This window comes from Pseudorasbora parva, chromosome 22 (genome assembly GCF_024679245.1).
Source record: "Pseudorasbora parva isolate DD20220531a chromosome 22, ASM2467924v1, whole genome shotgun sequence".
NCBI classification, from domain to species: Eukaryota; Metazoa; Chordata; class Actinopteri; order Cypriniformes; family Gobionidae; genus Pseudorasbora; species Pseudorasbora parva.
In genome coordinates, this window is record NC_090193.1 from 32343935 (window position 1) to 32371693 (window position 27759).

General features: G+C 36.4%; 1 protein-coding gene across 3 annotated transcripts in view; it reads right to left on the reverse strand.

Moving 5' to 3' along the window:
- atp13a3 (ATPase 13A3) overlaps positions 1-27759 on the reverse strand; it is a 57793-nt gene that overhangs the window by 23739 nt on the left and 6295 nt on the right. For all 3 annotated transcript variants that reach the window (XM_067432297.1, XM_067432298.1, XM_067432296.1), the window contains exons 2-9: positions 16318-16403; positions 9423-9510; positions 9159-9332; positions 6750-6926; positions 6555-6625; positions 4631-4714; positions 973-1042; positions 707-841 (exon numbers count right to left, since the gene is read on the reverse strand). In XM_067432297.1, coding sequence (XP_067288398.1) covers positions 707-841; positions 973-1042; positions 4631-4714; positions 6555-6625; positions 6750-6926; positions 9159-9332; positions 9423-9473 — 762 coding nt within the window. In that variant the 5' untranslated portion in view covers positions 9474-9510; positions 16318-16403. The remainder of the gene's footprint in view (positions 1-706; positions 842-972; positions 1043-4630; positions 4715-6554; positions 6626-6749; positions 6927-9158; positions 9333-9422; positions 9511-16317; positions 16404-27759) is intronic.

Below are 27759 nucleotides of genomic sequence, written 5' to 3' on the forward strand. Positions count from 1 at the left end.
AGTCAAATTGTTACATTATAATAAATGTAGTGTTAATATGTATGATTAAATGCTGCTTATTCTTTTTTTAAATTTTATATATATAAAGAGTATAAGCTTTGTAAAACAACAAATTTGTTTCTGTTTTCTTTTTGGGAATTTTTGTCTTTAATAAAATATTTAAATATTTAATATAGGTTATTTACTTTTATTTATTGGGCATTCCGTCTTTTTAATAAAATAGTATTTAAATATTTAATATTATTACATTTAAAATAGTATTGAGTACAACATTAATCGTATGTATAGTGTAGAATAAATATGTTGTATATTTTACTAAATAGTCTAGAATTTGATTCAGTCTGTTTTTTTCAATCATGGCAATTTTTGTATAATATGATAAAACTAAATTAATTAAGTACAAATATACAATACAAAACAGCATGTAAATATATATATATATATATATATATATATATATATATATATATATATATTAAAATAATTATTTTGTATAGTACAGAAAATAGCATCGAATTTCAATTACTAATTTTTTTCAGTTAATGGCCGAAACTTAATAATTACATAATTACTGATTTATCAATATTGGTCAGAAATTTGAAATCAAGTTCTGCCCTATATCACTCACTGCCTTTTCCGTTCCACTCAAAATAAATCCTGACGGAAATAAAATATTACAGCAAATCCCGTTCACAAGCCTGCTTACCTTTTTAATAGTGTAGAGAGAGGTAGCTATTGATATGACAGACATGACGACTATGGCCATTGCGTAGTAATAGTATTCATCGGTACACCACAGGATAACACTGAAGAGCTGGAAGATGTAGAAAGGATTGAGGACCTGAAAAGGAGAAGGAGAGAAGTTTTTGTTCACTTATTTCAAGTTCCTGAGAAGACGTTCTCAGCCGCAGAGTCAGCAGTGCTGTGTCATGCCCTTCTCTGGCACAGGTCAGTTTCACATTTCACTCGTACCTCCTTAATTAGGAGCTTGAAAAGAGAAGGCACTTTCACGTCTATTTCATTCAGTCCGAAAAAAAACCTCCTAAAATAGAGAAGAAAGACAAAATGAGATGTGTACAGTTCAGGACTCAATAATTAGGATTGCCTCCCCACAAAATATTTAATTTCATTATTAGTGCCATCTTTTTATGTGTGGAAATATATTTTTTTAAAGGTGCCCTAGAAGGATTTGAAACAATATGTTAAATTGTTCCCTGATATCTACGTAAAGGGTACATGGCTTATTTAAGGGAAAAAATTGTCCAGATACAGTTTTACAGGCCCATTTACAACCCCATAAATTGTCCCTAGGATGTAATGCTCTGTTTTTGCCTTATTTGGAAGAGTCATGAATATTAATGTTGAGCTCTGCTCTGATTGGCTTATTTCAGCAGCTCACAGCAGTTCAGTAAAGCGGCTCGTGAGTCCTGACCGTCCTGACACAACACAGACCGACTAAAAGAAACTTTGAGCAAAACATCTCAAATGGAGATTGATAAAATGCAGCTTACTTGTTTATTGGTGTTTTCAGATAATTCGCGCGCGAGAAAGAGCTCACGTTTGTGTGCTTGCCAGATTTCAGTAATTAAATCCCCCAAACAGAGTTTTTCTGTGAAAAGACACCCGTATACACTCCGGTTTTTACCTAAACATGTCCAATCTGGCAACCATATGCACGCGAGCTCTCTCTCGCGCGCGGATGATCTGAAACCACCAAATAAACAAGTAAGCTGCATTTGATCAATCTCCATTTGAGATGTTCTGCATAGTGTCATTCAGCCTTCATTTTAGACTCGTCTTTTTCGTCAATGATATTGCATGTTTATTAGGGCTGTAACGATATGCGATATGAAATCGAAATCGCAATACGCAGGTCCACGAACCTGTATCGCGATGTGTGAAGGCAGAATCGTGACACACCCCTTCCAACTCCCAGAATTATCCTTCCTGTCCAGGTCCAACTTTTAAGTCAGCAGTATGGCAACATTTCGCCGGTGGAGAACAAGGATGGCAATCGTGTAGTTGACAAGACCCACACAATTTGCCGTAAGTGTTTCGAGAAGCTTCCCCAACCGGCCGGCAACACAACCAACATGCAGATGCCGGAGCGTTTCGTTTCTGGTGCGTGTCAGTCGCGGGGCGGCTGCGAGGTGTTTTCTCTTTCTTTGCACACCAGAAGCGTGTCTGACACAGCGCTTCTGCTGGTATTGATGTACAGGATGTAAATATATTTTGCCTATTGATACCGCAAAGAAAACGTCGGCAGTAGCCTATTGACCACACAGATATATGGTATTGATGGCAAAATAGGCTACAGAATATTTTGTTCTGCATTGACAGGTTTAATATTTCAAAATCGATAATTATGTTGTTTCTTATTATTAAAATTAGGCCTATATCTGCATTTATGTTAACCTACAGACTTTCAAACATGAAAATGTCATTTATTAATATGCATTCGTGTCAAAATGACATATAAACAACTTTTCCTATTCTATTTTGCCTGGAAACGCTTCCAACATGCTCGCGTGTCGAGTTAAAAATAGGCGTTCTCTTCTATTTGAAGCATGCATGCGTTTTCCGTGCGTGTCACGCAGGCATTATGCAAACTCTAACCGGTTAACATGAGAGCCGAAATAAAAACGGACACGCCACGCAGCCGAGACGCTCAGCCACGCTTGCAGTGTGTCCCCACAACCCAACAGCAGCAGCCTACACTGCCTAGTTTATTCCAAGCAAAGTTACCAGCCAATTCAGATCGAGCACAAATTTTGAAAAAACTTCTGGAGAAAACAAAGGCTAAGGTGGAGGAAGGGTTGAGTACTGCTAAATCCATCACAATCACCACCGATGGATGGACGTCCCATTCCACAGACAGCTATATGACCATAACCTCACACTATATTACGGCCGATTGGCAAATAGCAAACCCCGTCCAAACGCGCGCTAGAGATTGATTGAAGAAGAATTTTCAAAATGCTCGAATCATCTCCACTCTGGACTTTAGTTCTGTTTGTTTTTCAACAGTATTTTATTACAAAGAAAACAGAAGTGTTATAGCTTTGGTTATATAGTTTAATTTACTTAGGTATTTTGTTAATAATTTGCATAGTTAATATTGTTATTTGGTGTTCAGTTTATACAGGTTTTTCAAATGTTATTTAATAAAATATTTTTTTTCCCCTCAAAATATCTTTTGAACTGTTTTGTTTCCCCCCATATCGAGGTTTGTATCGTACCGTGGGTCAAAAATCGTGATACGAACCGAATCGTGGGTTTGGTGTATCGTTACAGCCCTAATGTTTATATAACGTTAGTCAGAATGTAGGTTACGCAGTGACTGTGATGTACTCTGAACAAGCATGCAAAAACATCATAGGCCTACTTCAATTCTCAAAAATATATATAACTCCTATTTTTACTAAATAAATAGCCTTGTCAAATGACTCGTTAACTTTTATGGTGGAAAAGGTGACGTTTGCTAGAAGGATCGAGTGAACGATCTAAGCAAAGTATACGGTTGTATTTTGTAATACAAAATAATATTACCCTTTGTCATTAGACACACTATTTAGTTTTGTATGGTACTTGGAGTTTCCTATTGTTACTGTACTAGCATCTTGCGTTATCTAGACAATGCTGTCTCTCTAAGAAACTTTCAATTAAATCAGAAAATGTTTAAAAAGTCAATAAGTGGATAATTCACTAGGCTTACTGCTTGCAGAAATATAGTTGCCACTTTCTTCAGTTTAAGATGGCGAGAGAAGCTTGCTTGAAATGTGCCGAACAAACGAACGATCTAGAATTAAATTGTTGTGGTATCCGATTATAAACATCAACCATGACTGTTGACATTTTTTATCTGTGGGAAGGATATGTAAAGTCCTCAGGTCTCCCGAACAGCCTGGAACATGAAGTGTGTCCATGCAAGCAACTTGTACCTGATTATTCGCTCCAGTTCCGCCTGACAATGAAAATGTTTGAACAGATGCAAATGTTGGGGGAGTGCATATAAATGATCCCCAATGCTTGCATCACGGTTGGGTTTATGTTGAAAAGCATTTTTTTTTCCGTGGAGTTTTGGATTCACCAGATTTACATAAGAAGTAGGAGGCAATGGTGTTTTAGACTCACAGTATGTGATGTCCATGTACTGAACTCTTATTATTTCACTATGGCAAGGTTAATTCCTTTTTTAATTCTAGGGCACCTTTAATATTTTTTTAAAATCAGTAAACAAATGACACCTAATTGTGAAGCGTGACAAAACATTACGCAAAATAGTGGATTTTTAAACACTGTTGCAAGAAAATAATGGCATATTGTGATTGGTTTATTATTTTAAGTGATGCTTCTAACACAATCCCAATTACTTTGGTAATTTCAACAAAACTTCATCTATGTTGTCCAACTTAACATTGGTGACCATTAAATCAGTGGAATTTGCTAAATAACATGCAATCATAAAAATGTGCCTTTCCTTGATGTATTGAAAGACTTTAAGCCACATGTTCATGGTCAATAAAAGCACTCTGACCCAATATGGTGAGTGACCGTTCTGTCAATTGGCCAACCTTTTTGCGGAGCCTTTACCTCTCCAAAAACGACAAAATTCAGCCAAAGGTTTCACCTGTATTCCTGCTGGTTTTTGTTAAGCCCGACGCTGTGCTTTGAGTGAACGGATGAGCAGGTCATGCTCAGATCCTCCAGGCCTCTGCAGAACAGAGATGACAATAGTTCTAACAACGGTTATCAGGGAACATTTTCATTAGTCTTAAAGGGATAGTTCACCCAAAAATGAAAATAACCCCATGATTTACTCAACCTCAAGTCATGCTAAGGGTGTATATGACATATACAATCAGAGTTGTCCTGGCTCTTCCAAGCTTTATATTGGCAGTGAATGGCTGTTTCTGTTTTAAAAGTGCATCTATCATCTAGGACTGCAACTAACAATTATTTTGATAATCGATTAGTTGGGCAAAACAGACTCTTTTTTCATTGACAAAACATACCATTCCACATCCTGCCCAATGCTGTCCTTCAAACAAACATGTCAGCAGTGCTATGAACACTCACATAGTGAATATATCTATCATTACAAAAAAATAGCCAAGGTTTTACAATGAACAAAAACAATTAGAATAAATAAATAAATAAATAACAGGGTTATTGTAGTTATTCAATAACCACAAATTAATAAATTTTGCTACAAATCCATAGTTTAACTAGATGACATTTGTGTGGTTGTACAAAGGGTAATCAATACGGCAAAAACATGGTTTTGTTATAATAAAATTAAGATCTATTAGAACCATGGTTAATTCCTGTCTGTGCTACAGCCTACATAGTTCAAAAAAAAGTTACTAAGCAAAAGGAGTTTAATTCCCTACATTTAAATATTAAAGACGAACAAAAATAAAAATAAGAGAAATCAAATAAGTTGTTCTTCAGGAAAACACACGCGCGCATGTTTGTTTTTGTGAAATGTGGGGACATTCTATAGGCGTAATGGTTTTTATACTGTAGAAAATGTGTTTTCTATCCTCTTACACTGCCCCCGCCCCTAAACCTACCCATCACAGGAAACATTCTGCATTTTTACTTTATAAAAAAAACTCATCCTGTATGATTTATAAGCATTTTGAAAAATGGGGACATAGCCAATGTCCTCATATTTCACCCTCTCCTTGTAATGCCTGTGTCATACCCATGTCATTATACGTGTCCTCATATTTCACAAAAAACATGCACGCACGCGCGCGCGCACACACACACACACACACACACACAAACACACACACACACTTCTTTATCCTGTTGAAATGTCATTTATAGTCACTACACACGGTTATCTCTTTACAGTTACTACTCTCATAAAATACTTGAATAACATGTTGACTTTTAAACCTAAAGTTAGCGTCCAGCAGCAGATATTTGGTCTCCCTCTCGACTGCGTTCTGTCTGTTTGACGCACGAGCGAGCCCGCCGCAGCAGCGCTCGCTCAGGGAAGTTTGACGTTTAACGCAGACAGTCAGACTGACGAGCTTTGATGCAAAATGGAAATACTTGCTTGAATTAGTAGCTTTTACAGATGAGGATATATAGATACCTACTGTTCTCTATATAGATCAGTTGATATAACCGGTAACAGCTCACTGTTTCCACTCCACTATTTCTAGATGCACATTTTGTCCATAAAAATGCATTATTCAGTGTTGTAATTTGGCACGACTGGTGAAAGCTTTGCGCACAGAAAGCAGACCCGACTAATCGATTAATGAGTTAGAGAGAGAATGAGTTAGAGAATTAACGAGAATTTCATTATCGATTATTGTCGATTTTATGGATTAGTTGTTGCAGTCCTACTATCATCATATAGCTATAATGTAATGGTAAAAAAAACTAAAAAAACATCTTAATTTGTGTTCCAGAAGATAAATGAAAGTCTTACGGGTTTGGAGCAATTTGGTTGAGTAAATGATGACCATTTTCATTTTTGGGTGAACAATCCCTTTAAAATTCAGGAGCTATAATCAGGCATGTTTCCTTACGTCAGTACTTCAAAGTTGTGGATGGTGTCGTTCCAAAAGTATTTAGTGCTGTGGAGGGTAAAATAACGTATCTGTAATACAAAAAGAAAAGAAAAAAGTTTCTTATTCAGTCACCAATAAAGTTTACCTACATTGTTAAAAACTGTGGAATTTCATAATTTGTGTAGGAAGGATAAGAGATTTTGCATATAATACCTGCACATGCAGGTCCTCTGGATTCCTGGTGATTTTCCCAGGGGCGGAGTCAGTGAGGATGTGGGCGTGGTCATTGGCCTGAGGTGAGGCGGGTTGAGGGGACAGGTTTTCATAAGGGTTCCTCCCAGGGGCCAGCATTATCCGAACCCTCGCTCGAAACCAACGCTTAAACTCGTCCTACGGAAAAACGCATACAAACCCAAATTATTTATATTTCTTTTAGTAGTGAGTGCAGGACACTATAGCTCATTTATGTAAGTGAGGATAGCAAAATAAAGTAAACCGTGACATATTATACCCAAAACTTCTTCCGACAGTAAAATGTATGAAAATTTGGGACCAAAATTATTCAGAAACTTTGACCTGACCTTGTTTTGCTAAAGTGTTTTTTCTTTGATTGCTAATGTGACCTTCTACATCACAGACTGAAAAAAATTGAGCATTTCTTGGTAATTGGTTGACCTAAACTGGTATTATCTGATTGTATACTTCAATTTAAAGGGTTAGTTCACCCACAAATTTCAATTCTGTCATTAATTACTTACCCTCAAGTCATTTGACACCCGTAAAACCTCATATCTAGAGTTATATTTAAATATTAATTTAGAGTTCATATTTAAAACACAAATGAAGATATTTTTGTTGAAATCTGATGGCTCAGAAAGGCCTTCATTGACACCAATGTCATTTCCTCTCTCAAGACCCATAAAGGCACTAAAGACGTCGTTACAAAGCCCATCTCACAACAGTGGCTCTACAATCATTTTATGAAGTGACGAGAATAGTCTTTGTGTGCAAAAAAAAAAGTAAATAACGACTTATATAGTGATGAGCCGATTTCAAAACAAAGATTTGAACGGTTTTGAATCAACGTATCGAGTCAGGATTCGGATCGCGTGTCAAACTGCCAAACTGCTGAAATCATAAATTGATATGCTGATTCATAAGGTTTTGTAGCTTTGTTTCGAAAATACATTAAAAGAATCATCAAAAACAAGTCATTATTTAGTTTTTTTGTTTGTGCACAGAAACTATTCTCATTTTGCTTCATAAAATTATTGTAGAACCACTGTAGTGAGATGGGCTTTTAACAACCGTTTTTGTGCCTTTTAGGGGTCTTGAGAGAGGAAATTGCATTACATTACATTGAATGTCGAATGACATTATGGTGAGTAATTAATGACAGAGTTTTCTTTTTTGGGTGAACTAACCATTTAACAGCTGACAGCTGATTGGTCAAATAATCCATTGCATACCTTTCTATCAGATATCTGATATTATCAAGATGAACTTGCTTTGAAACAGTTTAACTGAGCTCGTCATATTGTCTAAACTAAAATGACTGAACTGGGATAATGTGAGAAAATGTTGAAGGTGTCTAAATACATTTTGGTTTGACTGTATAACCAAAACAATGGCATTTTCTACTCAAATAAGCAACACCTAAAACAAATTGTGATCTTAATGAACATCAAAAAAACTAAAAATGTATCAGGCCAATTAGAAGACTTGGTTTTACAAAACTCAGCATTTGCTGTAAAGAATGGATTCACGTGGTCTATAAGCAACACTAATAAAGCTGAGGAACAAAAAAGGAATGTGGTGTTACATTAAAGAAATAAAAAAATAATGTGTGACTATTTAACTTCAACAAACGACATACTTGATTGCAGGTGTTGACATGTAGCACACCGATACACTATAATTATGACCGAATGCCATTCAGCTGCTTCAGAGTTGGGTGTTATCTACCACTAAAGAACATGGTGCCATTACGCAACTTATAAATATGCTGAAGACTATTGTGATAAAGTATTTGAAATATTTAGCATTCATAAACTCATCTACATGAAGTTGTAATGAACTAACAATGAGCAATACATTTGATACAGTATTTATTCATCTTTGTTAAGAGTTGACTAAAAATAAAACTAAATGTTTTTGTTAGTTCACAGTGCATTAACTAATGGTAACAAATATAACTTGAGAAATGAACCAGCTAAGATTAATAAGTCAATTAATCTCTATAATAAAGTCTTATTATAATTCTTTAGTGCTTATTTGCGTGTTGCCATTTCTGGTCTTAAAATAATATTTTATTATTTAACGTTTCAAATAATATAGAATACAACAATTAAAGTATGTATTTTGTGCAATACATTTTTTGCATATTATTTATCTGTTAACAGCTAATATTTATTATCAACTTGTATTGGCCAGAATTTTTTTTTTTTGCTGTATATTCATATCATTTTAACTTATAATTTAAATTTGTCTACCTATTTTTATCTGTCAGTAAAATTAAAATACAGCAACAGTTTCTTCAATATAGAAGATCTAAGAATTTCCAGATAATATCCAGTTTCAAATCGCAAGGTGTAAACAAAGCCCAAAAAATTGAAGACATACAGTGCTTCGTAAGAGGGCGACTTCTGCGTCTCTGACAGCGGTCCGTGTGCAGGTGGCCTTCACACACCATTCAGGCATCCAATAGAGCAGAAGGAAAAGAAACCCGCCCGTACAGAGCCCACCTAAACCCACCAGAACCAGCTTCCATCGACACAGCCGATACCCGCTCAACTCCTGCACAGAAAGAAAACGAATGAAGAATGAGAATCAGGAAAAAAAAAAAGAAAAAAAAACACAGGAAGGAGAAACAAAAAGAATACATACCATCTCATCCTCCAAACCCCTGTTGACAATCTTCAGATCTTCCTTCTCCATCCTGAAATTCAGTCCTGGCTGGATGACTGCTGCGCTCCTGCACACACACGCAGAGATCACACATAAGTGTGTGTGTGGAGCATTAAGGATGGTGTGAGGCCCAACAACAGCTGTTATACCAATGCTTTGTATTGACAACCAGCTGACCTGAGATGACACATAATTATGTGCACACGTAAACACAAACACTTGGAGAAGAACTTCCTGTGAGTCATGATCCTGAGCACTACAGCTGAGAGCCACACTGAGAGTCTGACAACAGCTGTCAAACCAGTCGGCAATTTTGACAAATCAAACAAATTAAAATGTGTCTCTAAACTCAAAGAGAGATTTATAGGGTCCAAAATTTTACCTACCAATGATAGATTAATTGACCTTTTTTTTAAATCAGCTTACTTTTTTTACATTAACAATTTTATGTTTATATTAAAAACATATGTGATTTTTTTTTTTTTTATAAACAATGACAAAACATTATGACCACTGACAGGTGAAGTGAATAACACTGATTAGCTCTTCATCATGGCATCTGTTAGCAGGCGGGATATATTAGGCAGCAAGTGAACATTTTGTCCTCAAAGTTGATGTGTTAGAAGCAGGTAAAATGAGCAAGTGTAAGGATTTGAGCGAGTTTGACAAGGGCCAAATTGTGATGGCTAGACGACTGGGAAAGAGCATCTGCAAAACTGCAGCTCTTGTGGGGTGTTCCCCGTCTACAGTGGTCAGTATCTATCAAAAGTGGTCAAAGGAATAAACCGGCGAAAGAGTAAAGGGCTGCCAAGGCTCATTGTAGCATGTGGGGAGCGAAGGCTGGTCGTGTGGTCTGATCAAACAGATGAGCTACTGTAGCTTAAATTGTGTAAGAAGTTAATGCTGGTTCTGATAGAAAGGTGTCAGAACACAGTGTGTCGCAGTTTGTTGCATATGGGGTAGCTTATGGGGTAGCTTATGGGGTAGTCTGCGTGATTCAGAGCTGCAGTTGTCTTGAAGAGTGACAGGAATGTATAGCGTCCTTGTGTGTGTGTAACCAAAGCTGTTTGCTGAGGAAGGAGTTGGGGATCGGAAAAAAACCCTGGGGTCAGTCATTCCAAGAGTCTCTTTCCAGCACTCATAATCATTAGACAAAAAAATAAAAATAATAATAATAGTCTCACCACAAATCACCAGCTGGACAAAGTCTTGGCAATAAAAGTTGGCAATGCTATAAAAGTATTTTGTAACATTTAAGGAGTTATTCACCATTTACCCTATTTATATATCTATATGTATTTACCATTATCTTTTTTAAGAGTGAATCTCATGAAGCTTTTACAAACATGTCACGTCTAAGAATTTCACCCTAAAATTTAAATCAAATAATTTAAGATGCATTGTGGCATTATTTTCAGAAGAATTAAGAACATGTAGACCCCAAAATTCTCAATGGAAAATTTCTTCTGTTCAGTCCATCGAAGTTAGACGCGATTAAAACATGAACACACTGGAGAGCTGCTTTATAGTAGAAACTGAAGTTGTAAGTCTAATTGAAGCGACACTAACACCGTTTTTCATGTTTAAATCTGTAAAGCTGCTTGCTTAAAAGGAATATAATACATGGACTGCTATATAAATGAAGTTCTGAATTGCAGCTGACAACTTCGAACTACCATTGGTCCATCGATTACTTAAAGGAGTACTTCAGCGCTGGGAAGATGAATCTGTATTTAAACTGGGTCATTAATGTAGTAGAAATGTGAAATTATTTTTTAATTTGGTGCTTTCTAGACTGAGAAAAGACAGAAAATGTATTTTTGTCTCATGGGGATGAAAGACAACAATTCCCAGAATGCTTCGCTGCCCTACGAGGCCATTCCCAAAGCCACCGCTACTAGATTACTAAATCACTGATCACTTTCCCACCGCGATCATCTTCATAAAATCAGTTCAGTTAGAGAACAGACACTACAATTAAAAACTGAAAGTGTGTGTTCAATATGTGATTTACCCGCTGAGGGAGTCTCACAGCCCAAAACGCTGCAGGAGTCACATTGACAGTCATGGATGAGCTTGTGATGAGAGCTGAGGTAAACGCGATCATTTTAATATACTCCAGGGTTTCTACTGATCCAAAGCCATATGCTCATCGCTGAAGTAAAAAGTAGTTGCAATTCTGAGACTCCGCCTTCTTTGTGAAAATCTTCTCTGGTTAATTTCTCTTGTTAAAACCAAGTGGCAACCTACCGCAGTTTCTCTTGAAGCCAATATGGAAGTGACTTAAACTGCAATTCATCGACTGGCCACTAGGGACAGGCTCCAGAAGGGAGCAGAATCCCATTGAACCCCATGTTAAATTGCAGCCTGGTACAAATTGTAGTTTTGGTCTATATAGCTAATTTTGCCCTTCATGACAACTGTGAGTGGGGTACAATTTGTTATAACTCATTCTTTTACATTATATATAGCCTTAAAGTTCTGCATAGTTAAGAGCGTGGCCACTTTGATTGACAGGTGGATAGCCATTTATCAGCTGTCTCTGTCCATTTTCTGGCATTTGATGGCAACGGCCAGCTCGTCTACTTTTCGCTTCAAAACTGCTCTTCAGAATCCTATGGATGATGTCATTGACACTGCGTGCATATTTTTTTACAGTCTATGGTTAAAATGCATCTTAATACCAGGTGTAAACAGCCTAAACAGCAAATTGGGTCAAAGATCTGAGCAAAAGTTGTGCAGTGTATCTTTGCTGTGAGTATATGGGGGTCATAAAAAAAAGCAACTCAGCTCACTAGGTTTTGGAACCTGCTCAGAGGGGACAGCAGGGAGGAAACCAGCGCCGTGCTGGTGTGGTCACCTCAACAATAGGGCAGCAGGGAGGCATCATGGCAGAAAACAGGGAAAGTGTGTGAGTGTGTGTTAGACAGACGGGTGTCAGTGGTCATGCCCCACTCATGCTCCCTGCCCTCTGCCACAAGCCCTGATCTTATCAGGCCCCCGCACCCGTACAACACACCACGGAAAGGGGAAACCCAACTCAGGACCGAGCCCTTCCTACCATTCTGGAGCAGCTGCTATGTGGCCACATTCTGCTCTCGGCTACAATTTCGATGCAAATTGCGAATCCAACATGCGGCTCTTTTTTTTTTTTTTACTTCCTCTCGAGCAGACAGTACAATGAATGCAAGGAAACACTGCAATCATAAACCTGACAAGACTATTTACCCAACCCATTTCAATGTGTCATGAAAGTACGCAAGCAGTTATTTAACGGACACTTTTTTTCCCTCCAGACAATCTTTAAGTCACCAACCTAGGTTTCATTTTACAGCAAAAAAAAAAAGACCATCTTAAAACCAATTAATATCAGCAAGAGCCAGAGCTGGAGTAAATTAACTAATATTTATTTTATTAGATTCAGGTTATATTTTAATTCCTTTTCGGTGTAAAACACTTTGAATTACTACGGTGTTTGTTATATTCATTACTTGGGATGCAATATTAAAGCCATGATGAAACAAGTAGTGATTGTGATGTACATCTGAGTGTAACGGATTATCAAAGGAAAGAAGTGTGATTACATTTATCAGATTTTGATTAGATGTGGGCATTGCTCTGAAAAAGGCAGATGCATGAGTCTGCATGGGCGGGGTTTAGGTGGAGTAAATGACTGTATATATTTATGATATTCTATTTTAAAATGACAAGGTCCAAAAAAATGCAATAAAAAGGGGGGTACATATGCGCATGGATAAATTGTTTACAATAAGATCAACAACATGGACCTATAAAATAGATGTAAACTGTCATTTCATGCTGACTTAATTATTGGCAGAATTTTAATGTTCATCTCATGTAATTATTCAGGGTGGCCACTAACCAGCAAATGGCAGGTATTTAAATTAAAATATATTTAGTCAAAAAAAAAAAAAACTAATACAAATCAATATTTGCAAATGTTACAAGTGAATTTAGAAATCACAACATTTTACATTGTACAGTATAAAAAAATTATTTTCATTTTGAGATTTGATAAACACAGTTTATTTATTGAATTGATTATTTTCTTTAAAGATGACTTTAAAGCAAGCGATAGATGATGGCAAAGGTAATCTAAATGTAAAAATAGGAAGAAATGTTAATTGAATATACAATATCAAATTGATATATATTCAATATTAAGCAATCCGCTTGTTAAGTCGTGACGTAAGGAACGCCGTATCTGGGTCCAAGCCTCAACTTGTTTCACTTGAGAATGCCATTGTTGCCCTTTAGGAGCGCTTTTTTTTCATATTAAACATCAAACATTTAAAAAAGTTAAACATTTTAAATACTTACAGTCTACACAAAATGCTCTATGGTCACAGCGTTACAGACATTAATATTTTAACGATTTATAAATGATGAATCACTGTCTGGCCATCTGTAATTTTGGTATGGAGAAAAAGGTTATTATTATAACTTTTTTTGTAGTATTACACCACACTGATTGTGTATATTTGCACCGTTTGTAGTTTTTCCTGTGGTATAAGATAGAGCGTTTGGACCCCGGAAGCGCTGCCACGTGTCGTCAGCCTTAACATCGGATACTCAAAACCAATCTCTACTATCAGCAGATTACCTATTCACTACATTCACTACAAAAAATGTCATAGGTTGAGAAAACTCAAAACACCTGAGGCAACCAGTTGACATTTTTTTAGTATACTCAACTTGTGATTTTTTTTTTGTATCTACAATTAAAATTGGCCTGTCGCAACTTTAGTCAAAATGCAAATGCATCTCAAAATACATGCATTTTCAATAGCTTTGATACACGTGCATCTGCCAAGTCATACTTAGTCTTCAGAAAGTAGCAAACCCCACTTAATTGTCTAATTTTGTTTCCGTTACACCTCAGAATTGTAACTCGCTGAAGGTTAAGGCCAGTTAGAAGATTGAAAGCGCAAAAAGTCTTAAAAAAAGCTAACAGTCAAAGAAAAGCTTACCGTCTAAGTCACGTTACTCATGTTTGTGTGCCAAAATTCCCTCATGCGGGATTTTAAAGGGGTGGTTTTGTGTGTTTTTTCTAGGCTTGGTTTCATTCATGGGCGCAGTATAACTTTTTTTTTTAAACACTGTATTTGTCTTATATTTGACCTTTATTCTACACCGCTGTCTCCACTGTTCTTTGAACGGCTCGTTTGCTTCCTACTTCTATGAAGCCCATCCCTCTGAAAAATGCAATGGTCTTAGATTGGTTAGATGGCCAAATGTAGTTTCCTGTATTTTTATTGGCTGAAGTGCCAAGCCCAGGTGGTCTGGAAACGCCAGGGCCCTTACCATTACGGGCAGAAGTCACGTCTGCGGTGACTAGCAAAGGTTTATGATGTCACCAACCCAGGAAGAAGCTCGTTGTAGTCCAAACCGGCCGTTTTTGTAGGCAATAAACTTTAAAAGACAATATCTCCGTTTGCACTGAACTTTCAGCGCTGTAGTTTATGCTCACGCAGCAACATTACACACTAACTGAAGTTTAAAAAAAAGTGTAATCGCATGCAACCACCCCTTTAAATGTAAGACAGTACCCAGATATCAAAAATACAAAAAGATTTCACTGCTACAGATTATTTTTATGATATGCCAAAAAGTGTTTATTTTTGGTACATTTGACCAGTATTTACCTTAATTTTAGTATAAAAAAAAATAAAATATGAAAATTATTTTCTAATAAAAGCATTTCTTTATCAAAAAGCCTTTTCCCAAAAGGTACATCTTATATTGTCTTATAACCAGGGCCGTCTTATATTCAGAACAATACAATATTTAGTTTAGACATGTGCCGATTTTCGGTAATGCGATATATCACGATAATGAATATGCTCGATATTGCTATCGTGGGCACTTCAAAATATCGTAAATAATAATTTATTAACAATTATTAATTTTTATATAATGCACTCAAGAATACTTTGCCCATCAACCGTATAAATGCTCAACAACGATGTATTCTGCGTCAAAGACGCTCAGGGTCCGATGTAAATGAGAAGCACATGAACGAGTGAAGGAGACGCTCTGAATGAAGTGCCGCTCAGTGACAGCAGAGGGCGCTGATGAACTGCAGAATACAGCGGTTACCCCGGAAACCCCGCAAACAAAAGCAAGCACTAGTGAAGTTTTTAAAACAGCCATTCGTTTTTTGTAATCTCAATGTTGTTCATCACAGCACCAAATACTTAATACTTAAAGACTTTTTTATGTTTTAATCTGGACTACAACATGCCCTAATGATTAGAATTTTTTGTATTATTTGTTATTGTTCAGTAAAACTTTGAGACATACGACTTCATTAGTTAACATGTTAATTCATTATTACCAAACTGACAATGAAAAATACTTATAAAGAATGAATTATTCTAAGTAATGTTAGTTCTTAAAGCTGTTATGCTATGACAACACTTTTTTTGCAACTTATTTCAATGTCGTAATAATATCGTATATCGTGATAAAAGCTTTAGCAATTAATCGCAACATGAAAACATGAAATCGGCACATGCCTAATTTAGTTTGAACATCATTTTGCACAAACTTTATAGCCATACTGAAAGCAACATTGAATAATTCACCTCAGATCTCGACAATAAATTAGGAAACAAGAATGAGGAAACTGCCAACTCAGTGTGAACAAACAAGTCTATTCTATGACAAAGATTGTTAGTCACACACATGCACACACTTGAAGAGAGGCTCCATCCACACACCCTTCTGATTGGCTGATTTCTGACTGATTGCATCTCGTAGTTGCATCGGGTGTATATCGCATCTTCTTAGGATAAGGTGCAAGAGAACTGGAGGAAAAAAACAAAATGATTTTGTACATGCATCCCCTTACCTTTAGATTCTGGGCGCTGTGGCCCTGGGCAATCCTTTCACCTATAAAGAGGCCTCTCTTGTTTACGCTCTCGCAGACGTGGACTCCTGAGAGGAAACAAAAGAGGAAATCTTAATTAAAGTCTATGAATCACACAGCCTTCGGCCTTTTTAATGGAAGCGTTCTGCAGCTCTTTAAAACGAGACATGAAGAACATTTTCAAAGATTTACTGAGTCTTTAGAAGCAGCTCGCAGTGAGAGAAAACATTAAAGTGAACAGCAGTTCTTGGATTTTAACATCGGAACAAAGACGCTGAAGAAATGAAACAAAAAAGAGCTCTGTACATTAATAAAACAAACAGCGTCTGGCTGGTATACCGAGAACTTGGAAAAATATAAATAAGCCACAACTCACAACACCGCCAACAGCGGAGCATAAAGCCCACAGGAAATTTATATCATGAGTGTGTTATTCAAAACATCTGACTCTATATTTGCACAAAGACTGAATAAAATAAAAGTTTAGAGAGGTTACCATGCCATCCTGCATGGAAGGGGGTTGAGTCCCACTGCTAGAGTTCACCTCATAGGTTCAATAGCCTCCATCATTTACTAATTTATCATTTAGCTCACGCTTTTATGCAGAATGACTCTCAGTACACTTTAATATATTAATATATTAGTGACGATTTTGCTCTCTTGAACACATGGGATGAAAATGCTGCTTCATTCGCAAATGTTTTATGTGATTTACCAGTTGTGCAAAATTTTAATTCACAACTTTGAATGGAAAACTATCGGTTACAGATCAACAGATCTTTTACTGTACTAGCATGCTCAAGAAAAACTAAACTACAAAAAAAAAAAAAAAACGAGTTGAGTGAAGTGCTAACAACCGTAACCCTAAAAATGAAAGGACACAAGCTCATGCTTAAAATAATGCTAAGAATTAAATAAAAAGGTACCTTTATCAGTTTGTTTGATGATTTAATAATTAATTGAATTACAAGTTTAATAATTCAATTACGTATTTAATCATTTAAATATATTTTACATTTATTCAATCTTTTAATTTTGAGTAATTTGGCTCCCCATAGCAAATGTATAAATGCATAAATATTTACAGCACAATACTTATTTATTTAGTCTGAGTGATAAATAATATTTCTTTTTTCTAATAAATAAATATTTTTATTTTTAATAAATAATTAAATACTAGTGCTGGGCAATCAATTAATCATGATTAATTGCATCCAAAATAAAAAAGTACGTTTACTGCATAATTATTATTTATTTAAATATACACTCCATGTATAATATTTAAGAAATATTTGCATGTATAAATTATATTTAAAAAATAAAGTATCTCATATATAATTTTTTTTTTTTTTCTTAAATATGTACACATGCATGTGTGGGTATTTCTATTTACATGATAATTATACACATTATACACATATGAAAAAACAACTTTTATTTTGCAAGCTTTTGCAAGCAAAACAAGCATTTTATAACCAAAACTTAAGAAAAAAAATCTAGATCGTTGATTGTTAGATGACTGGTCTAGCTTTATTTACTTATAACAAGCAACACTGATCTGATGAGTGAATTTGAATATAACCAAATGTGTTCAATCTTCCCCCCTAGTTTCTTTTCCACATTAGGATTTCTTCTCAATAAAAGTTGTTTTTAAAAAAATGAGGAACAAAATACAAAATTTAAAAAAAGGTCAATCATAGAGAATGCCTTAGCTTTATTTCACAGTGCCTGTCAGACAGGCTCATCCAGCATGCATGGATTTCTTTAGCTGTCTGATATCTGGTTTTCAGAAAGCGCTGCATCTGCTGAGTCAGTATTCTGAAGGTAGCTCCATTTACAGCCAGTTTCACAAGAATGCTCTCTGGGGCGTGCATCAAAACAAGCCGCTTCAGCCTTCAGACGCTTTCCAAGAGTCAAAACCCAGCGGAAGACAACATGCAATGACCTACTATCGGCCCTCACGAGAATTCATGGAAGCCTTCAGAGGAAAAGGATTCAGTTGCAGTCAAGTTAGGTTTAAAGCACTTTCTTCACTCTTTCTTAAATCACAGCCGTTTCGTTTCACCCGCTGCATTGGGTCACCATAGCTTAGACCTTAACTCTACTCCTCTTTTGGACCGCATGACTCCAGTATCACTGGGTTTCAAAACTCTCATGGCATATTCGCTGATAAGCGGTAAGATTGATGGTAACGGTTTAATAATTAGATGGCCTCAACAATGGAGTTGACCACTGAGTTAATGTGTCACAGTAAAGGCATATCGGCGTATTTCAGGCATCATAAAAAAGAGCAGGGTAAAATGAGATAACGGTGAGGGAAACATTTACATGAACACAACATTAAGCTTACAGACAAAACAAATTTACATCAGACTTTATAAAACAAGCTGTTAAGTTGTTGTCCATTAAGATAATCCATTATTGAGTTTCTCACAAAGTCCAACAAAACATAAATTATTTTTTTTAAGAAACATAAAATTCTTCTCATTAAGCGGCCTCAAATATAAAACACACCCTAACGGACATCTTTCTATAATAAGATTATTGAGATTGGACCTTGAACCAAAACAACCTATGAAACTTACTATATGATTAACTTCCAACAGATACTGTGGCAGTATAGTAAAACAGCGATAACACTAAATAAATATTATCGTACTGAATAATTACCACAATATTCAAATAAAATGTTATACGGTAATTCAAAGTATTTCAACGAAAATAATATAAACAAACAATTTTACCAAGGTCAAAAACTGACATTTTATATTAAAATGATTGAGATTTCTTTGTGAGTGACATCAATTTTGGACTTTACAACAAAACAACCTATAAAACCCTATAAGAAATACAATTAAAGCCCTTAGATCCTGTGGCAATACCATTGCAAAGCGATGACGCTAAATATAAATCAGGGTACTGAATGATTAGCACAATACTCATAATAAAATGGTCAATGACTTGCAAAGTACTTCAGTTCAAAGAATATCACAATTTTACCAAGCGGCAACCTCCTCCAGTTTCTGTTGAAGCCAATATTGAAGTAACTTAAACTGCAATTCATCGACTGGCCACTAGGGACACGCTCCAGAAGGGAGCAGAATCTCATTGAGCCCCATGTTAAAATTCTTAACTTTATAGCAGAAAAAAACATGTTTACAGTCTGGTACAAAAAATTGTGGTTTTGGCCTATAAGACTAATTTTGCCCTTCATGACAACAGTAAGGGGAGTGATTTTTTTTATAACTCATTTCTTTACATTATATAATGCCTTAAAATTCTGCATAATTAAGGGCGTGGTTACTTTGAGTGCCAGGTGGATAGCCATTTTTCTGCCGTCTACAGTCATTGTGTCACCTAAGCTCCGCCGACATCTCGCCTCTTTGGCCATTTTCTGTTTTCCGGGCGGGACACGCGATGACGCGCTGGCAATATGACAACGCCCAGCTCGGCCCTACTTTACACTTTAGAACGGCTCTTCAGGATCCTATTGGTGACGTCACAGACACTACGTCCATATTTTTTACAGTCTAGGAAATTTACCACGGCCAGTAAACTTGGTTTTACTACATCAAGTTTTTTTCAGGTTTAAAAGGAACACTACGGCTTTTGGGGACTTTAGCTTATTCACCACATCCCCCAGAGTTAGATAAGTCCATACATACCATTATCATCTCAGTGCCATAAGTCTGTCTGACGCACACACCGCTAGCCTAGCTTACTAGGGAAGGGCATTTTCCCAAAATATTGAGACACCTTTCGCTGCAGCCTGTAGCACGATGATGTAGCTAGATCAGATCCAATCCATTTTCTAGACCGATATGGCTAGGGACTATCCTCTCATTCCTACGTAATAATCAGGGAAATTTAAAGTTGTGATTTTCTAGACCGATATTGCTGGGACTATTCTCTCATTCCTGCTTAATGATCCAGGAACTTTGCTGCCGTACCATGGGTGGATCGGCGCCTGAAAATCGGCTAACTTCCGTCAACATTACCAATGTGACAACCTGCTTGCACAGAGAGTGTGCTGGGGACTATTTTCAGGCACCACGGCACCCGTGGTACGGCAGCAAAGTTCCAGGAATGAGAGAACAGGCCCAACAATGTCGGTCTAGAAAAGCGCAACTTTTAATTTTCCATCGGTCTTAGTACACGATGTAACTATACACATCACAACATGTAAATAGGAAAATTTGGGTGTTATTTTATCACTTATTGAGCAGTAAGCTAGATGAGCCGTTTACCTCCAGTCTTTGTGCTAAGCTACGTTAGTGGTTAAGGTGTGTCAGTTATGGCATGCACAGAGATGAGAATTTTCCAATTTTTTAAAATAAAATAGTAAACTGTGGTAACTGTGTTACAGTAGCTGTCAAAATCAGGGGGGAAAATCTGAAAATTTGATGGAGAAAAAAATAACTATTACTACAAAAGAAAGTAACCTGGTTGCCTTAAAAATTTGAGTGTATTGAAATTAAAAATTTGAGTTGATACAATGAATGAAATTAGTTTAATAAATAGAAACTCAAAATATTATTTCATCTGATCCACATAAAGAATGTGATAAATCATTTGGAATGTTTCACTGCGTCATCACAAACACACACAATTACTCAATATGCTTACAAAATCTTTAAATATATTTAAATAAAGGTTGTCGATTCTCCAAAAATGTTCATGTATTTAAAAAAAAAATTATTTCAATAAACTCAATTTTAACTTTTTTTTTTTTTTTATGTTTACAGTGTACGGTATTTTGGAAATACTGGAAAAAGGGCATCTGGTATTTACAGAATAATCTTGTTCCTTAAATATTTCTTTAAGGTCCTCAATTTACTTGAAAATTAAATGTTAGCCTTATTATTCAACAGAATTAAAGGGAAATATGCTTCAAAGTCCTCTAATAAGATTATTGAAAAAGCTCAGCAAACTCGGAACATTTGAATCTCAAACACCAACAGGGCAAAGCAGCTTGACTCTTAACAGGACAAGCTTTTCACTAATTCATGGGCACATTTCTTGCCATCATTTGGGATTCAGAGAACAACAAATGTGTGATTTTCTCATGCATTTTTGAAGTGATTCTTCTGTAGTCAAGGACAGCGCACAAAAAAACTAATCCGATTGCGGTCAATAACTCGGGTCAAGAAAGTATGATCAAAGTAGTGAAAAAAAGAAAGAAAAAAAAAGTACAACCTCCTCACATTTTAAAGCTCTTGCTCATGAGAAATTCTCACAGACGTTATCCAACTGCTGTGATCCTGTTTAAGAAGGTGCAAATGTGCAGTTCAACAAGAGCATCTGATTTTGATACACTCTAGTTTAGTCTACGAGTATAACCCAAGAAAATTCACATTCTGTTCATTTAAATTATGATATTTAAAGCTAGCCAGGATCACTTCAATATAAACCTGAGCATACCTGAAAAGTTTCCTTTAGCAAATATCCAGTTAGGCGCCTAGTTGATAAATCCATGAAAAACTTAGCAATCAAAATGTCAATTTCATGCGTTCCAAGACCCTTTCATGCAAGATATCAGTATTTTAGCGCAATACGTTGACTTTATAGATGATGATGGCAAGATGGGAGAGAAAAAAAAGAAGAAGAAAAAAAAAAGAGACCGAGTGTGGAGAAGGTGTACCCATCAAGAAAGAAGTGGTCTTGAAAATGGTGGTGGGCAGAAATAAAAGCCAAAAGATCAAACGGAAAAGGGGACCAGAGTCTGGCCACATGGTCTTGGATTAGCAACTCCCATTGTCAATGCGCCTGGGAAAGAAAAACCTGTGGACCTTCAAGAGATTACACTATGATTTTATACATAATGCTGCCAGTTTCAAAGTACTGCAGACTGGAGTAAATTACCCTTCATAAAAGTCTGTTCCTTCTGGTTTTAGGTGTGGCAAACAACATTTATCTATACGGAAGTGTAATGAGGTTAAACAAGGTTTAAGAAATGCAAATGTAGTTAAATTCATTATGAATTTTATAATAAAATAAAATGCTTCATTTCTGTTAAACAAGAGCTAATAAATAATAAATACAAAAAAATTAAAATATGTATTAAATTATAAATAAAATAATTTAGTAAATTTAAAGTATGAAGCACAACTACTAAGTATTTTAGTCAAAAAACAAGTGGTTACTGGTTAATAACTTTAACTGTAATGTGTGGTTATTGGTTCAAGTTCTACATTAGTTGATTTAATTCAGTTTCTTTTAAGGCTACGTCTACACTAATCCGGATAAATTTAAAAACGGAGTTTTCGTCTAAAAACGCTCCACGTCCACAGTATCATTTTCAAATTTTTTTCAAAAAATTTTCATCTACACTGAAACGTCTGGAACAGCTTACTTCCCCGTACTGCGCATGAGCAAATCCAAGACGCTTCGACTTGCGTCATTTCCGCTACTCGTTTATTTACTCTTTGAAATTTTGCGGCAACGTCGAGAAAAGGCACTGAGTTTTTTAACAGTATGTACAAACTGACATTAATATTTAACAAGGCTGTCAAAACAGAAAGCATACAAAACAAGCTATTCAATGTCGTTCACCATATTGGCTGAATTGGTCATATGACTGCATCACATGGCTAAAAATGCATCATCGTATTAAAAAGCCTCCGTTTTCACAGTCCACACTACGACGCGAAGACGGCGTTTTCAAATGTATCCGCTTTGGAGAGCGTTTTCAAAAATATACGTTTTCAAATGAAAACGCATTAGTGTGGACATGGCCTAAATCACAAAATAAATAAATAAATATTTTTATTATTTATTTTAGTGTGATTTTATTAATAATAATAATTATTACTATTATTATTATTATTCAAATCAAGCTAACCATAAGTAATCGTAACCATCACATTATTTATTTATTAAAAATACAGTAAAATAATATAATTGTGGAATATTAGTACACTTCAAAATAACTTTTCTATTTTAAATAACAAATAAAATAGCAAAAACAAAAATAAATAAATACATAAATAAAGTGCAAAAACACAACAACAACAAAAACATACAAAACAAAACAAAACATTAAGTTTAACTGTTTTAAATTTGGAAGTTGTCAAACAGCCAAAATGCTTACAGGTTAAAAACTTCTACAGTTTCTCTTGAAGTCTCTTTGGTGTAATCTGTGGTTTTTGGTTCACACTTTGGTCCCAAATTCTACATCAGTTACTATTTTAATCCAGCGCCTTTTATCGCACCTGCCGTGAACAGAGTCGGTTTTCTGGGACTTGTCGTAGGTAAACCGCGTACGGACGGCTGTAAAGGTCTCGTCCATTCCACTGCCGTCGAGGATTCTCAAAGCAAACACTCGGAAAGCTGCATAAGGGACTTGCACCATGTCACGATATGTCACACGCCGGCTCTGATTCAACACTGGCAGACTTTCTGTCATACGCTCTTGTCTTAGAGCGCGTCCGCCAAAAGTATTCTGTGAGTAATCTCGGCATCACCTCAAAGTTCGGTACATGACAGCAAAACCGCACGGACAAAGTTGTCAATTCCAGTTTGTCCATGTCAAAGATAAAATTGTTGGAATTAATAAATATAGGCTATAAAATAACAGCAGAATACAGTTAGTCACTTCCTTCATAGAGATCCATTTTTAGTTATACACTCATTTTATCTCTTTGCTAAATATTCACCAAAGAGGCTTGAAAATCATAATATTTACACTCCACAAAAGTGTTGCAATGTTTAAGAGCTGTTGTGAACCCTCCTGCCCCTCATAAGCCTCATCTTGACTACATACATCAATGTCTGGCCAACGGCGCCCTACACCTGACCTCTGCAGTCGGATCAACACACAACTCTTCGTCCTCTTTGACAAATTCTCGGGGAAAGTAAATGGAGAGGATTTCTCTTCTTTGATATGTATACCAATAATATCATTCTGTACCTAAAACACTGGCACCTTCAATTCAACAGAGTGGCCAGACTAAGCATAAGATGGTGTAAATGACCAAAACATTTTGAGATTCCCCTACTGACCTGTCAATCATGGATTATAATATCAAAAAACTGCTCACCGCTCACGGCCAAAACATTCACTGCTAAAATGCGTGACGAAGAGGATCTGAAGAGGGGGAAAAAAAGGTTTGTACCGGAAATCATCTTTTTGGGTCTATTTCGGCTACATGAAGGAGGATGTTAAAGGGGGGGTGAAACACTCAGTTTCAGTCAGTGTCATGTCAATCTTGAGTACCTATAGAGTAGCATTGCATCCTGCATATCTCCGAAAAGTCTTTTTTTTTAATAATTATATAAGAAAGATGCGCTGTTCCGAGTCTTTCCGAAAAAAGCCGAGCGGGTGGGGGCGTGTCGTGTGAGCGGAGCTAAATAATGACGTGTGCAGCAGCGCGCTGTGTGTTGAGTCGAGTCCGTCATCCCTAACAGCGGGAAAAAAACTTTATTCAAAATAAAAATATGGCTTTTAATCAGATACAGCCATACATCTACGATCCGGAATCAGACCCAGAGGCTGCAGTTGAACAGGAGCAGCAGCAAAAACGACTAGAGCAGGACGTCTGTATGTGGTACAAGTTATACACTAACTATATAATATGCTTAGCGGCTTGTGTTATTTACATATTTATACTTGAATTATATCGTCGTATTTTTGTCTTTGAAGGTGTACATGTGGGAAGTGCAGTTGTGCACGTGTGTTTGTGTGTTTACGCGTGGTTTGTGTAGACAGTAAGCGGACTAAAAAAAAAACCAGACATTTGAAGCAGTCTCACTCACCCTTCTAACGTTGGAACTGCTCCATCCTTCAGCATTAGGCGATTGGGAAAATGCGGCGTCGAGCTGGGCCTTGTTTATGAAACAGTCGGCACCGAAATGCAGCGAACAGATATAAACATTCGCGCAACTCAGTTGCTGATCCGGAAAAGCAAATTACATCCACTGTTGCCTTAACGCGGGGTTTTGGCGAATCTGTGCAGGACTGTCTTGGTCTGGCAACCAAAAACGCACTTTTTTGGTGACATTGTTATGTGCACATCACCTGTGCAGCGCAGCCTACAAGCCAGCGCTTTGATGGGTGTAGCCTGTTACTTTCGCTCTCTCCCTCTCTCTCTCTCTCTCTCTCTCTCACGCGCTTCCGGTAGAATTGTCCGTAAGGCCCATACAAGGAAATTCCGCCCCCATTAACGTCAAAGGGGACGCATGATCTCAAAAAACTTGCCGAAACTTATGACTAACCGGAAGTAGTATTTTTGACAAAGAAATACTCCCATCAAACGTCCACCTTAACTTTTGAAACTTTGTCTATGTTTAGTATGGGATTCCAAGTCTTTAACAGTGTAAAAAGATCAGTATGCATGAAACAGCATTTCACCCCCCCTTTAAACAAAAAGAGGTACTTTGCATGGAGTGCGCGACGAAACACCGCCTCACCAGAATGCGTAATTCAGTAGCCCCCCCCCACCGACTCATGGAGCTGATCGGCTCGCTAGCCAGCAGCAATAAACATGTGGAAGAAGATAGCAAGATATTGTGGAAGAACACAGTCGCTGCATAAGCTTCCATCAGATCATAAAATAGGAATGCGTGATACTTCATTTATTTTTAATGAAGTTCCAGCTCACATGGGGAAGACCATACGTGTGTTCGCAATCAATTCATTTCACTGCGGAATCGTTTGTAAACAAGTCTCAAGTGCTGGATTTGCAGACACAATGATGTGCCTTCTATATTGGATCCGACAGGAATGGTGCAACACAATTATGTGAGTAAATCGTCTTTTTTATATGTAATAGTAATAGTCCCAGGCTGTTCCAGGCGGGCTACCAAAATGTAAATCTGGGCGTGTGTGTGTGTTTATATCGACCGATCGTGTGGTTGCAGGCCATGTAATACAATCGCTGGTGGATAAGAAATTAATCATTTGTGTTTGTTTGATAAAGACAAGTTGCAGTTGCCGCTTTCATAATAATCTCTCCCTCATGTGAAGCTCATTAAATATGGAAATCTTCTCCAATCCTAGCCGTGGGCGTTTACTTCCAAGTCTCCAGTTCGTCACACCCACCAAAACCCAACGTTCAAAAGACAGCCTCAAAACCAGTGTAGAAAATAGCCTATTACTTATTAGTTATGATGTTTTTGAATGTAAAAACCACACGCATTTCATTAGTTGACCTCAGACAACAGTATAAAAAAAGAAAAAAGACAGTTCATGACACCTTTAAAATTCGAGGTGAAAAAATGTGGCTTTAAACAAGTTTAAAACTACATCTGATGATAAAAACTGAGAAAAGCCACTGCAAACACATGAACAAAACTTCACAGATCTTCTTCACTATGATAACAGCATGCAGAGACAGATAATTTGAAGCGAATCCAACTAATAGAGCAACTCGACTACAACAGCTTGAAACATGTTTATGCTTAGATCAACACGCAAAAAGTGACTGACAGCGAGACGCATACAGGGTTTTTTTCTGGGTCAAAAAAAATGGTCTTCAGTGTTGGTGGAAGAACACGGATTGCACACACAGAACAATCCATACGTACAAAACAAAAGCAAGTACCCTACCCATGTGAACTGACAACACAGTACTGACAATAAATCCAAAATAAATGCAAAGAAACAGTTAATTATTATCACATCTAATATTAACACATCACTTCCTATTTATTTCTGAAATGTATTTGTAATAATCACCATCATAAAACAAATAGCTTAGAACTATTTTATATCTTTAAATATCTGTAAAATGTAAATGTAAGTGATTGATTTAAAAAATAAATAAATACAACAAAGTAACATTACTCATTATTTACACTGAAAAAGTGGAAGGTCTGATATTTTGCATATATGCTCAAAGCCTTAAAGGGTTAGTTCACCCAAAAATGAAATGTATGTCATTAATGACTCACCATAATGTCGTTCGACATCCGTAAGACCTCCGTTCATCTTCGGAACACAGTTTAAGATATTTTGCATTATCTTGCATTAGAGCGAATGCAATGCACACTATACTGTCCATGTCCAGAAAGGGAATACAATTTTTATATGAATCAGCAGATTGATTCATGATTCGGATCACATGTCCAACTGCTGAAATCACGTGACATTGGCGATCATTATGCTGCGTTCACACCTGACGCGAATGAAGCGATCCGCACGAGTGATTTACATGTTAAGTCAATGCAGGCATTTAGGGCCCTATAAAATCCGTTTTATTTTTTCCCAAATTCCGTTTTATTTTTTCCCAAATTCCATTTTTTCCGTTTTAATTTTTGCAAATTCCGTTTTTTCCGTTTTAATTTTTGCAGATTCCTTTTTTTCCGTTAAAATGTTTGGCAATTCAGTTTTTTTTTACCCTTTACTGTTATTTTGGTGAAAAAAAGAGTTTGCTTTTAATGTTTATATAATAGAACATAAAACAAAAAATAGGAATGACCGTAAAT